General features: G+C 49.5%; 1 protein-coding gene across 1 annotated transcript in view; it reads right to left on the bottom strand.

The window, feature by feature from the left end:
• The window catches only part of LOC135558078 (adenylate kinase isoenzyme 5-like), a 129,529-nt gene that overhangs the window by 53,692 nt on the left and 54,700 nt on the right, over positions 1–21,137 (bottom strand). Inside the window, 1 exon segment of the mRNA XM_064991829.1 lies at positions 14,528–14,719. Coding sequence (XP_064847901.1) covers positions 14,528–14,719 — 192 coding nt within the window.

Here is a 21,137-nt window from a genome sequence, read left to right as displayed (position 1 = left end):
CATCCTGTCAAGCTCTGTCAGGTTGGATGGGGAGCGTCGCTGAACAGCTATTTTCAGGTCTCTCCAGAGATGTTAGATCAGGTTCAAGTCCGGGCTCTAGCTGGGCCACTCAAGGACATTCAGAGACTTGTCCCGAAGCCACTCCTGTGCTGTCTTGGCTGTGTGCTTCGGGTCGTTGAGCCTGTTGAAGGTGAACCTTCGCCCCCATCTGAGGTTGAGCGCTCTGAAGCAGGTTTTCATCAAGGATCTCTCTGTACTTTGCTCCGTTCATCTTTCCCTCAATCCTGACTAGTCTCCCAGTCCTTGCTGCTGAAAAACACCTCCACAGCATGATGCTGCCACCACCATGCTTCACCGTAGGGATGGTGTCAGGTTTCCTCCAGACGTGACACTTGGCATTCAGGCCAAAGAGTTCAATCTTGGTTGCATCAGACCAGATAATCTTTTCATCATGGTCTGAGAGTCTTTATGTGCCTTTTGGCAAACTCCAAGCGGGCTGTCATGTGTCTTTTACTGAGGAGTGGCTTCCGTCTGGCCACTCTACCATAAAGGCCTGATTGGTGGAGTGCTGCAGAGATGGTTGTCCTTCTGGAAGGTTCTCCCATCTCCACAGAGGAACTCTGGAGCTCTGTCACAGTGACCATTGGGTTCTTGCTCACCTCCCTGACCAAGGCCCTTATCCCCCAATGGTTCAGTTTGGCTGGGCGGCCAGCTCTAGGGAAAGTCTTGGTGGTTACAAACTTCTTCCGTTTAAGAATGATGGAGGCCAATGTGTTCTTGGGGACCTTCAATGCTGCAGAAATGTTTTGGTACCCTTCCCCAGGTCTGTGCCTCGACACAATCCTGTCTCTGAGAACTACGGACAATTCCAACCTCATGGCTTGGTTTTTGCTCTGACCTGCACTGTCAACTATGGGACTTTATATAGACAGGTGTGTGTCTTTCCAAATCATGTCCAATCAATTAAATTTACCACAGGTGGACGACAGGCTGCAATGTAACAAAACAAGTGGAAAAAGTCAAGGGGTCGGAATACTTTCCGAATGCTCTGTATATAGGAAATACGGTGCCGTTTGGGATGAAGCCAACAGAGGAACAGGTTGGCAAAGGAAAATCACAACGTTTGGGAATGAGAGATTTAGGATCCAAGACGAGTATAATAGATATTTTGTATTAAAAAGTATACCACAGTGTTGTACCTGTTTTTATGTGTATATAACAGTTATTCCCGGAGATTTTATTTGATTATTTTATTGCCAGTAGTGCTGTCTTTTCAATACTGTCCCCAGAAATGTCAAGAGTGTCTCCAGTTGTGTTTATACTTAGCAATTGTGATGCATCTCCAAACAGGTATTAATTTTCCAATACGTTTTAACCATGAGTCACGAGTCACCATGGTAACTCCAGTTGGTAACTCCATGGTAACCTGCTGGACCACTCAGAGGGGATAAAGAAGTTAATGGTGGAGGAACAATCATTAGCTGAAAGAATGACTGTTATGCCCGTAATGAATCATTGGTCTGATGACATATTTAGTCCTCCATCCTCCTTCCTGTTCTCTAAGAGTTGACAAGACTTCATTAACCACCTCTATTTGTGATCTCCACACCGACGATATCGATAAAATATGAAATGTAAAAATGTTAGTCAACAAATGAAAAACAAGAAGGAAGGCCTTCCGATAATTAGTAGAATGGTAAGGGATAGGATTCTATTTTTAAAGTAGAATGGTAAGGGTTAGGATTCTATTTTTAAAGTAGAATGGTAAGGGTTAGGATTCTATTTTTAAAGTAGAATGGTAAGGGTTAGGATTCTATTTTTAAAGTGGAATGGTAAGGGTTAGGATTCTATTTTTAACGTAGAATGGTAAGGGATAGGATTCTATTTTTAAAGTGGAATGGTAAGGGTTAGGATTCTATTTTTAAAGTGGAATGGTAAGGGTTAGGATTCTATTTTTAAAATGGACGGATTAAAATGAATCCAGATTACGGTTAGCTTTTAATGAATCATAAATCTGATGACAACTTTAATCCTCCATCTTCCCCAATAAAACTCTCACCTCCTTACCCAAACCTAATAGTTTCATCCTCCCCTTTAAGACCCTCTCACATCCTTACCCCCACCTAATAGTGTCATCCTCCCCTTTAAGACCCTCTCACCTCCTTACCCCCACCTAATAGTTTCATCCTCCCCTTTAAGACCCTCTCACCTCCTTCTAATAGTGTCATCCTCCCCTTAAAGACCCTCTCACCTCCTTACCACCACCTAATAGTTTCATCCTCCCCTTTAAGACCCTCTCACCTCCTTACCACCACCTAATAGTGTCATCATCCCCTTTAAGACCCTCTCACCTCCTTACCACCACCTAATAGTGTCATCCTCCCCTTTAAGACAACTAAAGAGAGTGTGTGTGTGTGTGTGTGTGTGTGTGTGTGCTTCTCTCAATAGAGATTTTTTTTGTCCAGGACTAGGCTTGAAGCTCTCCCTCTTGGAGCTCTCCCTCTTGGAGCTCTCCCTCTTGGAGCTCTCCCTCTTGGAGCTCTCCCTCTTGGAGCTCTCCCTCTTGGAGCTCTCCCTCTTGGAGCTCTCCCCCTTACAGGCTCCCGAGTGGCGCAGCGGTCTAAGGCACTACATCTCGGTGCTAGAGGCGTCCCTACAGACCCTGGTTCAGCGGTCTAAGGCACTACATCTCGGTGCTAGAGGCGTCCCTACAGACCCTGGTTCAGCGGTCTAAGGCACTGCATCTCAGTGCTAGAGGCGTCCCTACAGACCCTGGTTCAGAGGTCTAAGGCACTACATCTCGGTGCTAGAGGCGTCACTACAGCCACCCTGGATTCGAATCCAGGCTGCATCACAACCAGCCGTGATTGGGATTCACATAGGGCGGCGCACAATTGGCCCAGCGTCGTCCGGGGTTGGCCGGTGTAGGCCGTCGTTGTAGATGAGAATGTGTTACTTCTCTGGCTTGCCTTGTTAAATAAAAATACATGAAATAAATAATGTCCATAGACTGGGGCTCCTAACAGACTGATCTGAACTTCTACCCAGGAGCTTCTGTTAGTAATCACATTTCTCAGGAAATTAACTTTAAAAACACATTTCTCTCCACCGGCAAAAGGGGGGGGCACAAAATGTTTTGCCGCGAGGTTGGGACTCCGAAAAAGGCTGGAGCTGGCCCCACACAGACACACGTGTTTGTTTTACTGTCCATGTGCGGACCAAACAAATATTCCCATTAAAAATCCTATTTACCCTAACCCTTAACCTAATTACTAATTCTAACCCTTAACCTAATTCTAACCCTTAACCTCATCCTAATTCTAACCCTTAAACTAATCCTAATTCTAACCCTTAACCTAATCCTAATTCTAACCCTTAACCTAATTCTAACCCTTAACCCAATCCTAATTCTAACCCTTAAACTAATCCTAATTCTAACCCTTAACCTAATCCTAATTCTAACCCTTAACCTAATTCTAACCCTTAACCTAATCCTAATTCTAACCCTTAACCTAATTCTAACCCTTAAACTAATCCTAATTCTAACCCTTAACCTAATCCTAATTCTAACCCTTAACCTAATCCTAATTCTATCCCTTAACCTAATCCTAATTCTAACCCTTAACCTAATCCTAATTCTAACCCTTACCGTTATTGCCTAAAATAGCATTTTTTCCTTATGGGGACTGGTCGAAATGTCCTTGTTTCCATAAAGATAGTAAAACCAATACAAACAGAACATCATAGGGCCAGAACAGAACAGAACATCACAGGGCCAGTACAGAACAGAACATCACAGGGCCAGTACAGAACAGAACATCACAGGGCCAGTACAGAACAGAACATCACAGGGCCAGTACAGAACAGAACATCACAGGGCCAGTACAGAACAGAACATCATAGGGCCAGAACAGAACAGGGCCAGTACAGAACAGAACATCACAGGGCCAGTACAGAACAGAACATCACAGGGCCAGTACAGAACAGAACATCACAGGGCCAGAACAGAACATCACAGGGCCAGTACAGAACAGAACATCACAGGGCCAGAACAGAACATCACAGGGCCAGTACAGAACAGAACATCATAGGGCCAGAACAGAACAGGGCCAGTACAGAACAGAACATCACAGGGCCAGTACAGAACAGAACATCACAGGGCCAGAACAGAACAGAACATCACAGGGCCAGAACAGAACATCACAGGGCCAGTACAGAACATCACATCACAGGGCCAGTACAGAACATCACAGGGCCAGTACAGAACAGAACATCACAGGGCCAGTACAGAACAGAACATCACAGGGCCAGTACAGAACAGAACATCACAGGGCCAGTACAGAACATCACAGGGCCAGTACAGAACATCACAGGGCCAGAACAGAACAGAACATCACAGGGCCAGTACAGAACAGAACATCACAGGGCCAGTACAGAACAGAACATCACAGGGCCAGAACAGAACAGAAGATCACAGGGCCAGTACAGAACAGAACATCACAGGGCCAGTACAGAACAGAACATCACAGGGCCAGTACAGAACAGAACATCACAGGGCCAGTACAGAACAGAACATCACAGGGCCAGTACAGAACATCACAGGGCCAGTACGGAACATCACAGGGCCAGTACAGAACAGAACATCACAGGGCCAGTACAGAACAGAACATCACAGGGCCAGTACAGAACAGAACATCACAGGGCCAGTACAGAACATCACAGGGCCAGAACAGAACATCACAGGGCCAGTACAGAACAGAACATCACAGGGCCAGAACATCACAGGGCCAGTACAGAACAGAACATCACAGGGCCAGAACAGAACATCACAGGGCCAGTACAGAACAGAACATCACAGGGCCAGAACATCACATCACAGGGCCAGTACAGAACAGAACATCACAGGGCCAGAACAGTACAGAACATCACAGGGCCAGTACAGAACAGAACATCACAGGGCCAGTACAGAACATCACAGGGCCAGTACAGAACATCACAGGGCCAGAACAGAACATCACAGGGCCAGTACAGAACAGAACATCACAGGGCCAGAACAGAACAGAACATCACAGGGCCAGTACAGAACATCACAGGGCCAGAACAGAACATCACAGGGCCAGTACAGAACATCACAGGGCCAGAACAGAACATCACAGGGCCAGTACAGAACATCACAGGGCCAGAACAGAACAGAACATCACAGGGCCAGTACAGAACAGAACATCACAGGGCCAGTACAGAACATCACAGGGCCAGTACGGAACATCACAGGGCCAGTACAGAACAGAACATCACAGGGCCAGTACAGAACAGAACATCACAGGGCCAGTACAGAACAGAACATCACAGGGCCAGTACAGAACATCACAGGGCCAGAACAGAACATCACAGGGCCAGTACAGAACAGAACATCACAGGGCCAGAACATCACAGGGCCAGTACAGAACAGAACATCACAGGGCCAGAACAGAACATCACAGGGCCAGTACAGAACAGAACATCACAGGGCCAGAACATCACATCACAGGGCCAGTACAGAACAGAACATCACAGGGCCAGAACAGTACAGAACATCACAGGGCCAGTACAGAACAGAACATCACAGGGCCAGTACAGAACATCACAGGGCCAGAACAGAACATCACAGGGCCAGTACAGAACAGAACATCACAGGGCCAGAACAGAACAGAACATCACAGGGCCAGTACAGAACATCACAGGGCCAGAACAGAACATCACAGGGCCAGTACAGAACATCACAGGGCCAGAACAGAACATCACAGGGCCAGTACAGAACATCACAGGGCCAGAACAGAACAGAACATCACAGGGCCAGTACAGAACAGAACATCACAGGGCCAGTACAGAACAGAACATCACAGGGCCAGTACAGAACATCACAGGGCCAGTACAGAACAGAACATCACAGGGCCAGAACAGAACATCACAGGGCCAGTACGGAACATCACAGGGCCAGTACAGAACAGAACATCACAGGGCCAGTACAGAACATCACAGGGCCAGTACAGAACAGAACATCACAGGGCCAGTACAGAACATCACAGGGCCAGTATGGAACATCACAGGGCCAGAACAGAACATCACAGGGCCAGTACAGAACAGAACATCACAGGGCCAGTACAGAACAGAACATCACAGGGCCAGTACAGAACAGAACATCACAGGGCCAGTACAGAACAGAACATCACAGGGCCAGAACAGAACAGAACATCACAGGGCCAGTACAGAACAGAACATCACAGGGCCAGTACAGAACAGAACATCACAGAGCCAGTACAGAACAGAACATCACAGGGCCAGTACAGAACAGAACATCACAGAACATCACAGGGCCAGAACAGAACAGAACATCACAGGGCCAGTACAGAACAGAACATCACAGGGCCAGTACAGAACAGAACATCACAGGGCCAGTACGGAACATCACAGGGCCAGTACAGAACAGAACATCACAGGGCCAGTACAGAACAGAACATCACAGGGCCAGTACAGAACAGAACATCACAGGGCCAGTACGGAACAGAACATCACAGGGCCAGTACAGAACATCACAGGGCCAGTACAGAACAGAACATCACAGGGCCAGTACAGAACAGAACATCACAGGGCCAGTACGGAACAGAACATCACAGGGCCAGTACAGAACAGAACATCACAGGGCCAGTACAGAACATCACAGGGCCAGTACAGAACAGAACATCACAGGGCCAGTACAGAACATCACAGGGCCAGTACAGAACAGAACATCACAGGGCCAGTACAGAACAGAACATCACAGGGCCAGAACAGAACATCACAGGGCCAGTACAGAACAGAACATCACAGGGCCAGTACAGAACAGAACATCACAGGGCCAGAACAGAACATCACAGGGCCAGTACAGAACAGAACATCACAGGGCCAGTACAGAACAGAACATCACAGGGCCAGTACAGAACAGAACATCACAGGGCCAGTACAGAACAGAACATCACAGGGCCAGTACAGAACATCACAGGGCCAGTACAGAACAGAACATCACAGGGCCAGAACAGAACAGAACATCACAGGGCCAGTACAGAACAGAACATCACAGGGCCAGTACAGAACAGAACATCACAGGGCCAGTACAGAACATCACAGGGCCAGTACAGAACATCACAGGGCCAGTACAGAACAGAACATCACAGGGCCAGTACAGAACAGAACATCACAGGGCCAGTACAGAACAGAACATCACAGGGCCAGAACAGAACATCACAGGGCCAGTACAGAACAGAACATCACAGGGCCAGTACAGAACATCACAGAGCCAGTACAGAACAGAACATCACAGGGCCAGTACAGAACAGAACATCACAGGGCCAGTACAGAACAGAACATCACAGGGCCAGTACAGAACATCACAGGGCCAGTACAGAACAGAACAGGGCCAGTACAGAACAGAACATCACAGGGCCAGTACAGAACAGAACATCACAGGGCCAGAACAGAACATCACAGGGCCAGTACAGAACAGAACATCACAGGGCCAGTACAGAACATCACAGAGCCAGTACAGAACAGAACATCACAGGGCCAGTACAGAACAGAACATCACAGGGCCAGTACGGAACAGAACATGCGTGGGTATCAGAACTGTCAGAACTAACCTTATGGTGGCAGATAGTTGAATCTCACCTCCCTCATTCTCTGTTGCTATCTTTATATCTAATTCTTTCTCTCCCTCCCTCTCTCTCGCTCTTCTTCTTCATCTCTATTCTTCCCAGTTTCTCTCTGTCGCTGTCTGTCTCTCTGTTGCCGTCTGTCTGTCGCTCGCTGTCACTGTCTCTGTCTCTGTCGCTGTCTCTCGAACAGGCAGGGAGAGGGGCAAGGGAGATAGGGAGGCAGACAGGAGAGACAGACAGGAGAGACAGGGAGACAGACAGGAGAGACAGAGAGACTGACAGGAGAGACAGGGAGACAGACAGGAGAGACAGAGAGACAGACAGGAGAGACAGGGAGACAGACAGGAGAGACAGGGAGACTGACAGAGAGACAGACAGGAGAGACAGGGAGACAGACAGGAGAGACAGGGAGACAGACAGGAGAGACAGACAGGAGAGACAGGGAGACAGACAGGAGAGACAGAGAGACTGACAGGAGAGACAGGGAGACAGACAGGAGAGACAGAGAGACTGACAGGAGAGACAGGGAGACAGACAGGAGAGACAGGGAGACTGACAGAGAGACAGACAGGAGAGACAGGGAGACAGACAGGAGAGACAGGGAGACAGACAGGAGAGACAGGGAGACAGACAGGAGAGACAGGGAGACAGACAGGGAGACAGACAGGAGAGACAGGGAGACAGACAAGAGGCAGTGAGGCAGTTGGTTGAGAGGTAGGCAGGGGGTCCGGAAGGGGTATAGGCATGTGGAAGTAATCCGTGTGTGTGTGTGTGTGTGTGTGTGTGTGTGTGTGTGTGTGTGTGTGTGTGACCAGAGGTATGTGTTCAGTGCATTTTTCCACAATAGGTGGAAAATAGAAAAAGGTCCACAAATAGCGGTTCTGTTTACCACTGAATGTGTGGGATTAGTCTCTCTAATGCTTCTGCTGAATGTTTGGGATTAGTCTCTCTAATGCTTCTGCTGAATGTGTGGGATGAGTCTCTCTAATGCTTCTGCTGAATGTTTGGGATTAGTCTCTCTAATGCTTCTGCTGAATGTGTGGGATTAGTCTCTCTAATGCTTCTGCTGAATGTGTGGGATTAGTCTCTCTAATGCTTCTGCTGAATGTTTGGGATTAGTCTCTCTAATGCTTCTGCTGAATGTGTGGGATTAGTCTCTCTAATGCTTCTGCTGAATGTTTGGGATTAGTCTCTCTAATGCTTCTGCTGAATGTTTGGGATTAGTCTCTCTAATGCTTCTGCTGAATGTTTGGGATTAGTCTCTCTAATGCTTCTGCTGAATGTGTGGGATTAGTCTCTCTAATGCTTCTGCTGAATGTGTGGGATTAGTCTCTCTAATGCTTCTGCTGAATGTTTGGGATTAGTCTCTCTAATGCTTCTGCTGAATGTGTCGGATTAGTCTCTCTAATGCTTCTGCTGAATGTTTGTGATTAGTCTCTCTAATGCTTCTGCTGAATGTTTGGGATTAGTCTCTCTAATGCTTCTGCTGAATGTGTGGGATTAGTCTCTCTAATGCTTCTGCTGAATGTTTGGGATTAGTCTCTCTAATGCTTCTGCTGAATGTTTGGGATTAGTCTCTCTAATGCTTCTGCTGAATGTTTGGGATTAGTCTCTCTAATGCTTCTGCTGAATGTTTGGGATTAGTCTCTCTAATGCTTCTGCTGAATGTTTGGGATTAGTCTCTCTAATGCTTCTGCTGAATGTTTGTGATTAGTCTCTCTAATGCTTCTGCTGAATGTTTGGGATTAGTCTCTCTAATGCTTCTGCTGAATGTGTGGGATTAGTCTCTCTAATGCTTCTGCTGAATGTTTGGGATTAGTCGCTCTAATGCTTCTGCTGCTGAATGTTTGGGATTAGTCGCTCTAATGCTTCTGCTGAATGTGTGGGATTAGTCTCTCTAATGCTTCTGCTGAATGTTTGGGATTAGTCTCTCTAATGCTTCTGCTGAATGTGTGGGATTAGTCTGTCTAATGCTTCTGCTGAATGTTTGGGATTAGTCTCTCTAATGCTTCTGCTGAATGTTTGGGATTAGTCTCTCTAATGCTTCTGCTGAATGTGTGGGATTAGTCTCTCTAATGCTTCTGCTGAATGTTTGGGATTAGTCTCTCTAATGCTTCTGCTGAATGTTTGGGATTAGTCTCTCTAATGCTTCTGCTGAATGTGTGGGATTAGTCTCTCTAATGCTTCTGCTGAATGTGTGGGATTAATCTCTCTAATGCTTCTGCTGAATGTTTGGGATTAGTCTCTCTAATGCTTCTGCTGAATGTGTGGGATTAGTCTCTCTGTACTATCTGACAGACCTCAGGTGTGGAGAGGAGAGACAGGTGAGGTGCACAAGCGTTCTGGCAGTCTAAATTGAGGAGGCTTTAGGGCCACAAGCCTTGTAGCAGTCTAAGTGGAGGAGCTTTAGGGCCACAAGCCTTGTAGCAGTCTAAGTGGAGGAGCTTTAGGGCCACAAGCCTTGTAGCAGTCTAAGTGGAGGAGCTTTAGGGCCACAAGTGTTTCCGGGTCAACTCACATGTCCACCCAATGTCCTCCCGGGACTTCAGAATCTAACCTCTCTCTCTCTACTCCCGTAAATATTGTATCTATCTCCCCTGCACATATTTCTCTCTCTCTCGTCCTGTAAATATTGTATCTATCTCCCCTGCACATATTTCTCTCTCTCTCTCGTCCTGTAAATATTGTATCTATCTCCCCTGCACATATTTCTCTCTCTCTGTGTTCATATCTTTCTTCCTACACACATATCTCCTGCTCTAGTGTCAAATAGCACCCTATTCCCTATTTAGTCCCAAATAGCACCCTATTCCCTATTTAGTCCCAAATAGCACCCTATTCCCTATTTCGAAACATACAGCTGGAGACACACAGCTGGAAACACACAGCTGGAGACACACAGCTGGGGACACACAGCTGGAAACACAGCTGGGGACACAGCTGGAAACAGCTGGGGACACACAGCTGGAAACACAGCTGGAAACACAGCTGGGGACACACAGCTGGGGACACACAGCTGGGGACACACAGCTGGGGACACACAGCTGGGGACACACAGCTGGGGACACACAGCTGGGGACACACAGCTGGGGACACAGCTGGAAACACAGCTGGAAACAGCTGGAAACACACAGCTGGGGACACACAGCTGGGGACACACAGCTGGGGACACAGCTGGAAACACAGCTGGAGACACACAGCTGGGGACACACAGCTGGGGACACACAGCTGGGGACACACAGCTGGGGACACAGCTGGAAACACAGCTGGAAACACACAGAGGTCCAAGACACAATAATGTCAATTTTTGTTGTTGTTTTTAGCTTAAAAAGACAGATTCTTCCTGCAATGCATAAAGCTATGGATAATAACTTTCCGCGGCATATTTTCATCAACAGACAGATATCCTGTAATACAATATGCATTTACTATGACGTTGATATTTATTGCTGTGATGCTAGAGGTCTTCACAACAGGAAGGAGGATTAAATCTGCATGATCCTCTTTAATAGTTTCAGATTGGTTCACCACCATTGACCTATTTATCCCCTCGGGAGTCCTATTGCTCTTCTGTGTGTAATGACACCAGAGAGAGAGAGAGAGAGAGGCTAGGTTACCCAAGGTAGAGACACTACAGCCCAGAGAGAGAGAGAGGCTAGGTTACCCAAGGTAGAGAAACTACAGCCCAGAGAGAGAGAGAGGCTAGGTTACCCAAGGTAGAGACACTACAGCCCAGAGACAGATACAGGCTAGGTTACCCAAGGTAGAGACACTACAGCCCAGAGAGAGAGAGAGATGCTAGGTTACCCAAGGTAGAGACACTACAGCCCAGAGAGAGAGACAGGCTAGGTTACCCAAGGTAGAGACACTACAGCCCAGAGACAGATACAGGCTAGGTTACCCAAGGTAGAGACACTACAGCCCAGAGAGAGAGAGAGAGGCTAGGTTACCCAAGGTAGAGAAACTACAGACCAGAGAGAGAGAGAGGCTAGGTTACCCAAGGTAGAGACACTACAGCCCAGAGAGAGAGACAGGCTAGGTTACCCAAGGTAGAGACACTACAGCCCAGAGACAGATACAGGCTCGGTTACCCAAGGTAGAGAAACTACAGACCAGAGAGAGAGAGGGAGGCTAGGTTACCCAAGGTAGAGACACTACAGCCCAGAGAGAGAGAGAGGCTAGGTTACCCAAGGTAGAGACACTACAGCCCAGAGAGAGAGAGAGGCTAGGTTACCCAAGGTAGAGACACTACAGCCCAGAGAGAGAGAGAGGCTAGGTTACCCAAGGTAGAGACACTACAGCCCAGAGAGAGAGAGAGAGGCTAGGTTACCCAAGGTAGAGACACTACAGCCCAGAGACAGATACAGGCTCGGTTACCCAAGGTAGAGACACTACAGCCCAGAGAGAGAGAGAGGCTAGGTTACCCAAGGTAGAGACACTACAGCCCAGAGAGACAGATACAGGCTCGGTTACCCAAGGTAGAGACAGTACAGCCCAGAGACAGATACAGGCTAGGTTACCCAAGGTAGAGAAACTACAGCCCAGAGAGAGAGAGAGGCTAGGTTACCCAAGGTAGAGAAACTACAGCGCAGAGAGAGAGAGAGAGAGGCTAGGTTACCCAAGGTAGAGACACTACAGCCCAGAGAGAGAGACAGGCTAGGTTACCCAAGGTAGAGACACTACAGCCCAGAGAGAGAGACAGGCTAGGTTACCCAAGGTAGAGACACTACAGCCCAGAGAGAGAGAGAGAGATGCTAGGTTACCCAAGGTAGAGACACTACAGCCCAGAGAGAGAGACAGGCTAGGCTACCCAAGGTAGAGACACTACAGCCCAGAGAGAGAGACAGGCTAGGCTACCCAAGGTAGAGACACTACAGCCCAGAGACAGATACAGGCTAGGTTACCCAAGGAGAAGACAAAGTAGTAATTCCATGCGGCAGCATTAGCTAACAATTCATTGGACCAGCGTCGTTGCTGATCTGAATGAATTAGCATTGAAAACCCAAAGAGTGGTCAGGAAATCAAGAAATTAAGTGTCTTTTAAATGAATTGAATGACACAAGAACAGATATGCTATGTGTGTGCTGAGTACTACGACTGTGAAATTCACTACGATATATTTTCCACTTTGATGGCAAACTTTCTGTACTGCTGACATTCACTTCCTGTTATTTCCACTCTAAATGCTTGTCGTATTGTTTAGAATTCTTCTTAATTATTACAAAGAGTTGTGGGATATTAGAATCCTCCTGCCTTAACCTTTGTCATCTTCAACCTAGAATATAGGTGGGTGTTACACGTTGAAGATGGATGGGGGAATTTGGCCCAGGCGAAGTAAAGGCCTCTGAGTACCTAGCTTAGGGGTTCTGAGGGGGTAGGTGTGCTGAGGGGGTAGGGGTGCTGAGGGGGTAGGGGTTCTGAGGGGGTAGTGGTGCTGAGGGGGTAGGGGTGCTGGAGGGTAGTGGTGCTGAGGGGGTAGGGGTGCTGGAGGGTAGTGGTGCTGAGGGGGTAGTGGTGCTGAGGGGGTAGCGGTGCTGAGGGGGTAGCGGTGCTGAGGGGGTAGGGGTGCTGAGGGGGTAGTGGTGCTGAGGGGGTAGTGGTGCTGAGGGGGTAGGGGTGCTGAGGGGGTAGTGGTGCTGAGGGGGTAGTGGTGCTGGAGGGTAGTGGTGCTGAGGGGGTAGGGGTGCTGGAGGGTAGTGGTGCTGAGGGGGTAGGGGTGCTGGAGGGTAGTGGTGCTGAGGGGGTAGTGGTGCTGAGGGGGTAGTGGTGCTGAGGGGGTAGCGGTGCTGAGGGGGTAGCGGTGCTGAGGGGGTAGGGGTGCTGAGGGGGTAGCGGTGCTGAGGGGGGTAGCGGTGCTGAGGGGGTAGGGGTGCTGAGGGGGTAGCGGTGCTGAGGGGGTAGCGGTGCTGAGGGGGTAGTGGTGCTGAGGGGGTAGTGGTGCTGAGGGGGTAGTGGTGCTAAGAGGGTAGGGGTGATGAGGGGGTAGTGGTGCTGAGGGGGTAGTGGTGCTAAGAGGGTAGGGGTGATGAGGGGGTAGAGGTGCTAAGAGGGTAGGGGTGCTGGGGGGTAGTGGTGCTGAGGGGGTAGTGGTGCTAAGAGGGTAGGGGTGCTGAGGGGGGTAGTGGTGCTAACAGGGTAGGGGTGATGAGGGGGTAGTGGTGCTAAGAGGGTAGGGGTGCTGAGGGGGTAGTGGTGCTAAGAGGGTAGGGGTGATGAGGGGGTAGTGGTGCTGAGGGGGTAGTGGTGCTAAGAGGGTAGGGGTGCTGAGGGGGTAGTGGTGCTGAGGGGGTAGGGGTGCTGAGGGGGTAGTGGTGCTGAGGGGGTAGTGGTGCTGAGGGGGTAGGGGTGCTGAGGGGGTAGTAGTGCTGAGGGGGTAGTGGTGCTGAGGGGGTAGTGGTGCTGAGGGGGTAGGGGTGCTGAGGGGGTAGGTGTGCTGAGGGGGTAGGGGTGCTGAGGGGGTAGTGGTGCTGAGGGGGTAGGGGTGCTGAGGGGGTAGTGGTGCTGAGGGGGTAGTGGTGCTGAGGGGGTAGTGGTGCTGAGGGGGTAGGGGTGCTGAGGGGGTAGGGGTGCTGAGGGGGTAGGGGTGCTGAGGGGGTAGTGGTGCTGAGGGGGGTAGGGGTGCTGAGGGGGTAGTGGTGCTAAGAGGGTAGGGGTGCTGAGGGGTTACTCTATCAACAATAGGTCAAGTAATATCCTGTCTGTCTGTCTTACTCTGTCAATAATAGGACAGGTATTATTAAAGGAAACTATGGTACCCCTTGTGTGAACCCGCAACTAGAATTAGGGTCAGCTGCTGAGTGGTAAACACCATAGACAACGCTTAAAAACTGCTCTCACACACACACACACGCTTGTCTTACCGTGACGATGAGTCCCCTCTCCTGGAAGTATTTGACCAAGGGGATGGTGTTCTGTTTGAAGTTGGTGAGGCGGCGCTCTGTTGCATTGGGGTTGTCATCAGGACGACCCGTCGCCTCTGCTCGCTTCTCCAGGCGCTCCTTCAGACGGTGGTTAGCACAGGACAGGAACACAACCAGGTCTGGAGTACAGATCTATTGGAAACAGATAAACATTATTATATTGTTCAGACAGTGGTGTTATGTTCTCTAAAGACAAACATACATCGCTGAACACAAAAGGGAACAAACAAAGGAGTCACTTCGACAAGAAAAAACAAATCAGAATGGGTTTTAAACGGTTTCTGAGAAACACCCCTGGGGAATTCCCACTGAAAGTTGGCAAAGCAACTAGAAAAGGGAGACACACGCATCATGGATGCCTACTAGATTCTCCTCAGAAACTACAAAGTAAAAGGCGATACACAAACCTAGTTTGGATGAGGAGTTTACAAAGAATAAACTTAACAGGTAAAAACACCAGATGTAGGCTTTGTTTGGATACAGAAAGTGGAAGAGCTAACGAGAGGTGGAAGAGCTAACGAGAGGTGGAAGAGCTAACGAGAGGTGGAAGAGCTAACGAGAGGTGGAAGAGCTAACGAGAGGCGGAAGAGCTAGCGAGAGGCGGAAGAGCTAGCGAGAGGCGGAAGAGCTAGCGAGAGGCGGAAGTGCTAGCGAGAGGCGGAAGAGCTAACGAGAGGCGGAAGAGCTAGCGAGAGGCGGAAGAGCTAGCGAGAGGCGGAAGAGCTAACGAGAGGCGGAAGAGCTAACGAGAGGCGGAAGAGCTAGCGAGAGGCGGAAGGGCTAGCGAGAGGCGGAAGAGGTAGCGAGAGGCGGAAGAGCTAGCGAGAGGCGGAAGAGCTAGCGAGAGGCGGAAGAGCTAGCGAGAGGCGGAAGAGCTAGCGAGAGGCGGAAGAGGTAGCTAGAGGCGGAAGAGCTAACGAGAGGCGGAAGTGCTAGCGAGAGGCGGAAGAGCTAACGAGAGGCGAAAGAGCTAGCGAGAGGCGGAAGAGCTAGCGAGAGGCGGAAGAGCTAGCGAGAGGCGGAAGAGCTAACGAGAGGCGGAAGAGTTAACGAGAGGCGGAAGGGCTAGCGAGAGGCGGAAGGGCTAGCGAGAGGCGGAAGGGCTAACGAGAGGCGGAAGAGCTAACGAGAGGCGGAAGAGGTAGCGAGAGGCGGAAGAGGTAGCGAGAGGAGCTAACGAGAGGCGGAAGAGCTAGCGAGAGGCGGAAGGGCTAGCGAGAGGCGGAAGGGCTAGCGAGAGGCGGAAGGGCTAGCGAGAGGCGGAAGAGCTAACGAGAGGCGGAAGAGCTAGCGAGAGGCGGAAGAGCTAGCGAGAGGCGGAAGAGCTAACGAGAGGCGGAAGAGCTAACGAGAGGCGGAAGAGCTAACGAGAGGCGGAAGAGCTAACGAGAGGCGGAAGAGCTAACGAGAGGCGGAAGAGCTAACGAGAGGCGGAAGAGGTAGCGAGAGGCGAAGCTCTCCCAGCATATACTCTCTCAACTCTATCAGATGAACCCCATTATGACTAAGGAGGTGACTCTCAAGGCCAGGTGATATTCATCATGACTAATGATATGACTCTCTGGGCCAGGTTAAAACCCACCCTGACTAACGAGATGACTCTCTGGGCCAGGTAAAACACATCTTGACTAACGAGATGACTCTCTGGGCCAGGTTAAAACCCACCCTGACTAACGAGATGACTCTCTGGGCCAGGTAAAACACATCCTGACTAACGAGATGACTCTCTGGGCCAGGTGTGACATCCTTAGTACGAATGAAGTTATTTTTACCGAACGTCTTCCTTGTGCCCTAAACATCAAAGTCTCTCTTTGTTTCCAAAGCAACCAAACTTCAAGCTGACTGCCTTCATTTTCTCAGGGAGCTGAATTTAGTGCATATTGTGAGTTGACTGGAATAAAATCAAGTACTTAAAAAAAAAAATCAAGTCCATTAGCTTGATTACTTGATGACTGACATTAGTTGGCTATTTTTATAAAGAATCCAATTTTTCACTTGAAGATAATTTGAAGGATTAATGGCCATTATCCAACTGAATTGCATAGATGCTTTTTTCATTTCAACGTTGGAATAAATTGTAGCTACTTTATGTTCACTCAAAACAAGAACACTGCTGTAATGCCTCCTCTTTTTGCCAGGCAATCAACCAATCAATCAACAATAAAAACAATCCATCAATCAATCAACAATAAAAACAATCAACCAATCAATCAACAATAAAAACAATCCATCAATCAATCATGACCTGGTGATGGAGTCAATAGAGAGTTTTTCAGATCAGACCATGCAGTGTACAGAAGCAGGCTATTCAATACCACCAGGACAGACTCCTGTTAGCTTTAACACTGTACGCACCCCCCCCCCCACACACACACACCCCAAATCACACACACCCATTAATCCTCCTTCAGTAGCATGTCCTGAATTAGTGACGCTTTTCATCTGCCTGTCTGTCTGTCTGTCTGTCTACCTGTCTGTCTGTCTGCCTGCCTGTCTGTCTGCCTGCCTGTCTACGTGTCTGTCTGTCTACGTGTCTGTCTGTCTACGTGTCTGTCTGTCTGCCTGTCTGCCTGCCTGCCTGCCTGTCTGCCTGCCTGCCTGCCTGCCTGCCTGCCTGTCTGTCTGTCTGTCTGTCTGTCTGTCTGTCTGTCTGTCTGTCTGGGGAGGAAAGGAGGGAGGAGAGGGATGGAGAGGGAGGAGAGGGAGGAGAGGGATGGAGAGGGAGGAGAGGGATGGAGAGGGAGGAGAGGGAGGGAGAGGGAGGAGAGGGAGGAGAGGGATGGAGAGGGAGGAGAGGGATGGAGAGGGAGGAGAGGGAGGAGAGGGATGGAGAGGGATGGAGATGGAGGAGAGGGAGGAGAGGGATTAGAGGGAGGAGAGGGATGGAGAGGGAGGAGAGGGAGGAGAGGGAGGAGAGGGATGGAGAGGAAAGGAGGGACCCAGGGGGTCTGAGGGTGAAGGTCTGTCTGTTCTAAAATAAGGTGCGTTGAGCCCCGGAGGGCGCAAGCCAAAGGGCTGTTGTGATGTTTGAAAGGGCATCACAGTGAGAGCATCGTAGGGTGCTGCAGAGGAATGGACAACATACAGATATTATCTTCTATCTGGTCTCTACTGTACGACTCAACCTGAGACTGCCGCTTCTATACACTTCACCTTCCATCATTTATTACCCTTATTCAATACCCTTAATCATCACCTTTATACAATACCCTTAATCATTACATTTATACATTACCCGTATGTACTACCATTAATCATTACCTTTATACATTACCCTTATTCAATACCCTTAATCATTACCTTTATACATTACCCTGATGCACTTCCCTTAATCATCACATTTATACATTACCCTTATTTACTACCCCTAATCATCACATTCATACATTACCCTTATTCAATACCCTTAATCATTACCTTGATACATTACCCTTATTCATTACCCTTAATCATTACCTTTATACATTACCCTTATTTACTGCCCTTAATCATCACCTTTATACATTACCCTTGTTTAAATACCCATAAGCTTCTTTATTTCCTGGATTTCTGTACATTTTCTTTGTCAATGTTTAGTCAGGGAGGAGACCAAGAACCCGATGGTCACTCTGACTGAGCTCCAGAGTTCCTCTGTGGAGATGGGAGAACCTTCCAGAAGGAAAACCATCTCTGCAGCACTCCACCAATCAGGCCTTTATAGTAGAGTGACCAGACGGAAGCCACTCCTCAGTAAAAGGCACATGACCACCCACTTGGAGTTTGCCAGAAGGCACCTAAAGGACTATCAGACCATGAGAAACAAGATTTTCTGGTCTGATGAAACCAAGATTGAACTCTTTGGCCTGAATGCCAAGGGTCACGTCTGGAGGAAACCTGGCACCATCCCTACGGTGAAGCATGGTGGTGGCAGCATCATGCTGTGGGGATGTTTTTCAGCGGCAGGGACTGGGAGACTAGTCAGGATCAAGCGAAAGATCTTTGATGAAAACCTGCTCCAAAGTGCTCAGGACCTCAGACTGGGGTGAAGGTTCACCTTCCAACAGGACAACGACCCTAAGCACACAGCCAAGACAACGCAGGAATGGCTTCGGGACAAGTCTCTGAATGTCCTTGAGTGGCCCACACAGAGCCCGGACTTGAACTCGATCAAACATCTCTAGAGAGACCTGAAAATAGCTGTACAGCGATGCTCCCCATCCAACCTGACAGAGTTTGAGATGATCTGCAAAGAAGAATGGGAGAAACTCCAGGTGTGCCAAGCTTGTAGCGTCATACCCAAGAAGACTGGAGGCTGTAATCACTGCCAAAGGTGCTTCAACAAAGTACAGAGTAAAGAGTCTGAATGCTTACGGAAATATTTCAGTTTAAAAAATGTTTTATATACATTTGGCTGTGAAGTAACAAAATGTGGAAAAAGTCAAGGGGTCTGAATACCTTCCAAATGCACTGTGCTCCTAAAAACCAACGAAGACATGGCAGGACTCTGTTCTATAGAACCAAGTTCTGTTTTAGAACCTGGCTACGCAGACGCTCGCTGACGAGAGCGAGCAGTTTGGTTGGAACTATTCAACAACGAGCATCTTTAATTTTTTAAATTGTTTTGCACGTTAAGACGAGCTGTAACCATTGGCGTCGGTAATGGGGATCCTAATAAATCAAATAGGGAGTAGGGTGCCATTTAGGACACAGTTTATATTACTGTAGCCTAGCAGGCTGAGCTTTGCTGCCAACTCTATCCCTCTCCATCTCTCTCCTAACGCCCACTCCATCCCCTCCTAATGCCCACTCCATCCCTCTCTCCATCTCTCTCCGAACGCCCACTACATCCCTCTCTCCATCCCTCTCCTAATGCCCACTCCATCCCTCTCTCCTAATGCCCACTCCATCCCTCTCTCCATCTCTCTCCTAATGCCCACTCCATCCCTCTCTCCATCTCTCTCCTAATGCCCACTCTATCCCTCCATCCCTCTCTCCATCTCTCTCCTAATGCCCACTCCATCCCTCTCTCCATCCCTCTCCTAACGCCCACTCCATCCCTCTCTCCATCTCTATCCAAACGCCCACTCCATCTCTCTCCTAATGCCCACTCCATCTCTCTCCTAATGCCCACTCCATCCCTCTCTCCTAATGCCCACTCCATCCCTCTCTCCATCTCTCTCCTAACGCCCACTCCATCCCTCTCTCCTAATGCCCACTCCATCCCTCTCTCCATCCCTCTCCTAACGCACACTCCATCCCTCTCTCCATCTCTCTCCTAATGCCCACTCCATCCCTCTCTCCATCCCCTCCTAATGCCCACTCCATCCCTCTCTCCATCCCCTCCTAATGCCCACTCCATCCCTCTCTCCATCCCCTCCTAATGCCCACTCCATCCCTCTCTCCATCTCTCTCCGAACGCCCACTCCATCCCTCTCTCCATCCCTCTCCTAATGCCCACTCCATCCCTCTCTCCTAACGCCCACTCCATCCCTCTCTCCATCTCTCCTAAGGCCCACTCCATCCCTCTCTCCATCCCCTCCTAATGCCCACTCCATCCCTCTCTCCATCCCCTCCTAATGCCCACTCCATCCCTCTCTCCATCCCCTCCTAATGCCCACTCCATCCCTCTCTCCTAACGCCCACTCCATCCCTCTCTCTCCTAATGCCCACTCCATAACTCTCTCCATCTCTCTCCTAATGCCCACTCCATCCCTCTCTCCATCCACTCCTAACGCCCACTCCATCCCTCTCTCCTAATGCCCACTCCATCCCTCTCTCCTAACGCCCACTCCATCCCTCTCTCCTAACGCCCACTCCATCCCTCTCTCCTAACGCCCACTCCATCCCTCTCTCCTAACGCCCACTCCATCCCTCTCTCCATCTCTCTCTCCTAACGCCCACTCCATCCCTCTCTCCATCTCTCTCCTAACGCCCACTCCATCCCTCTCTCCATCTCTCTCCTAACGCCCACTCCATCACTCTCTCCATCTCTCTCCTAACGCCCACTCCATCCCTCTCTCCTAACGCCCACTCCATCCCTCTCTCCATCTCTCTCCTAACGCCCACTCCATCCCTCTCTCCATCTCTCTCCTAACGCCCACTCCATCCCTCTCTCCATCTCTCTCCTAACGCCCACTCCATCCCTCTCTCCATCTCTCTCCTAACGCCCACTCCATCCCTCTCTCCATCTCTCTCCTAACGCCCACTCCATCCCTCTCTCCATCTCTCTCCTAACGCCCACTCCATCCCTCTCTCCTAACGCCCACTCCATCCCTCTCTCCTAATGCCCACTCCATCCCTCTCTCCATCTCTCTCCTAACGCCCACTCCATCCCTCTCTCCATCTCTCTCCTAACGCCCACTCCATCCCTCTCTCCATCTCTCTCCTAACGCCCACTCCATCCCTCTCTCCATCTCTCTCCTAACGCCCACTCCATCCCTCTCTCCTAATGCCCACTCCATCCCTCTCTCCATCTCTCTCTCCTAACGCCCACTCCATCACTCTCCATCTCTCTCCTAACGCCCACTCCATCCCTCTCTCCATCTCTCTCCTAACGCCCACTCCATCACTC

The sequence above is a fragment of the Oncorhynchus masou genome, chromosome 17 (genome assembly GCF_036934945.1).
Source record: "Oncorhynchus masou masou isolate Uvic2021 chromosome 17, UVic_Omas_1.1, whole genome shotgun sequence".
Taxonomy (NCBI): domain Eukaryota; kingdom Metazoa; phylum Chordata; class Actinopteri; order Salmoniformes; family Salmonidae; genus Oncorhynchus; species Oncorhynchus masou.
The sequence above is the reverse complement of the archived record's forward strand: the minus strand, read 5'-3'. Positions and strand labels throughout refer to the sequence as shown.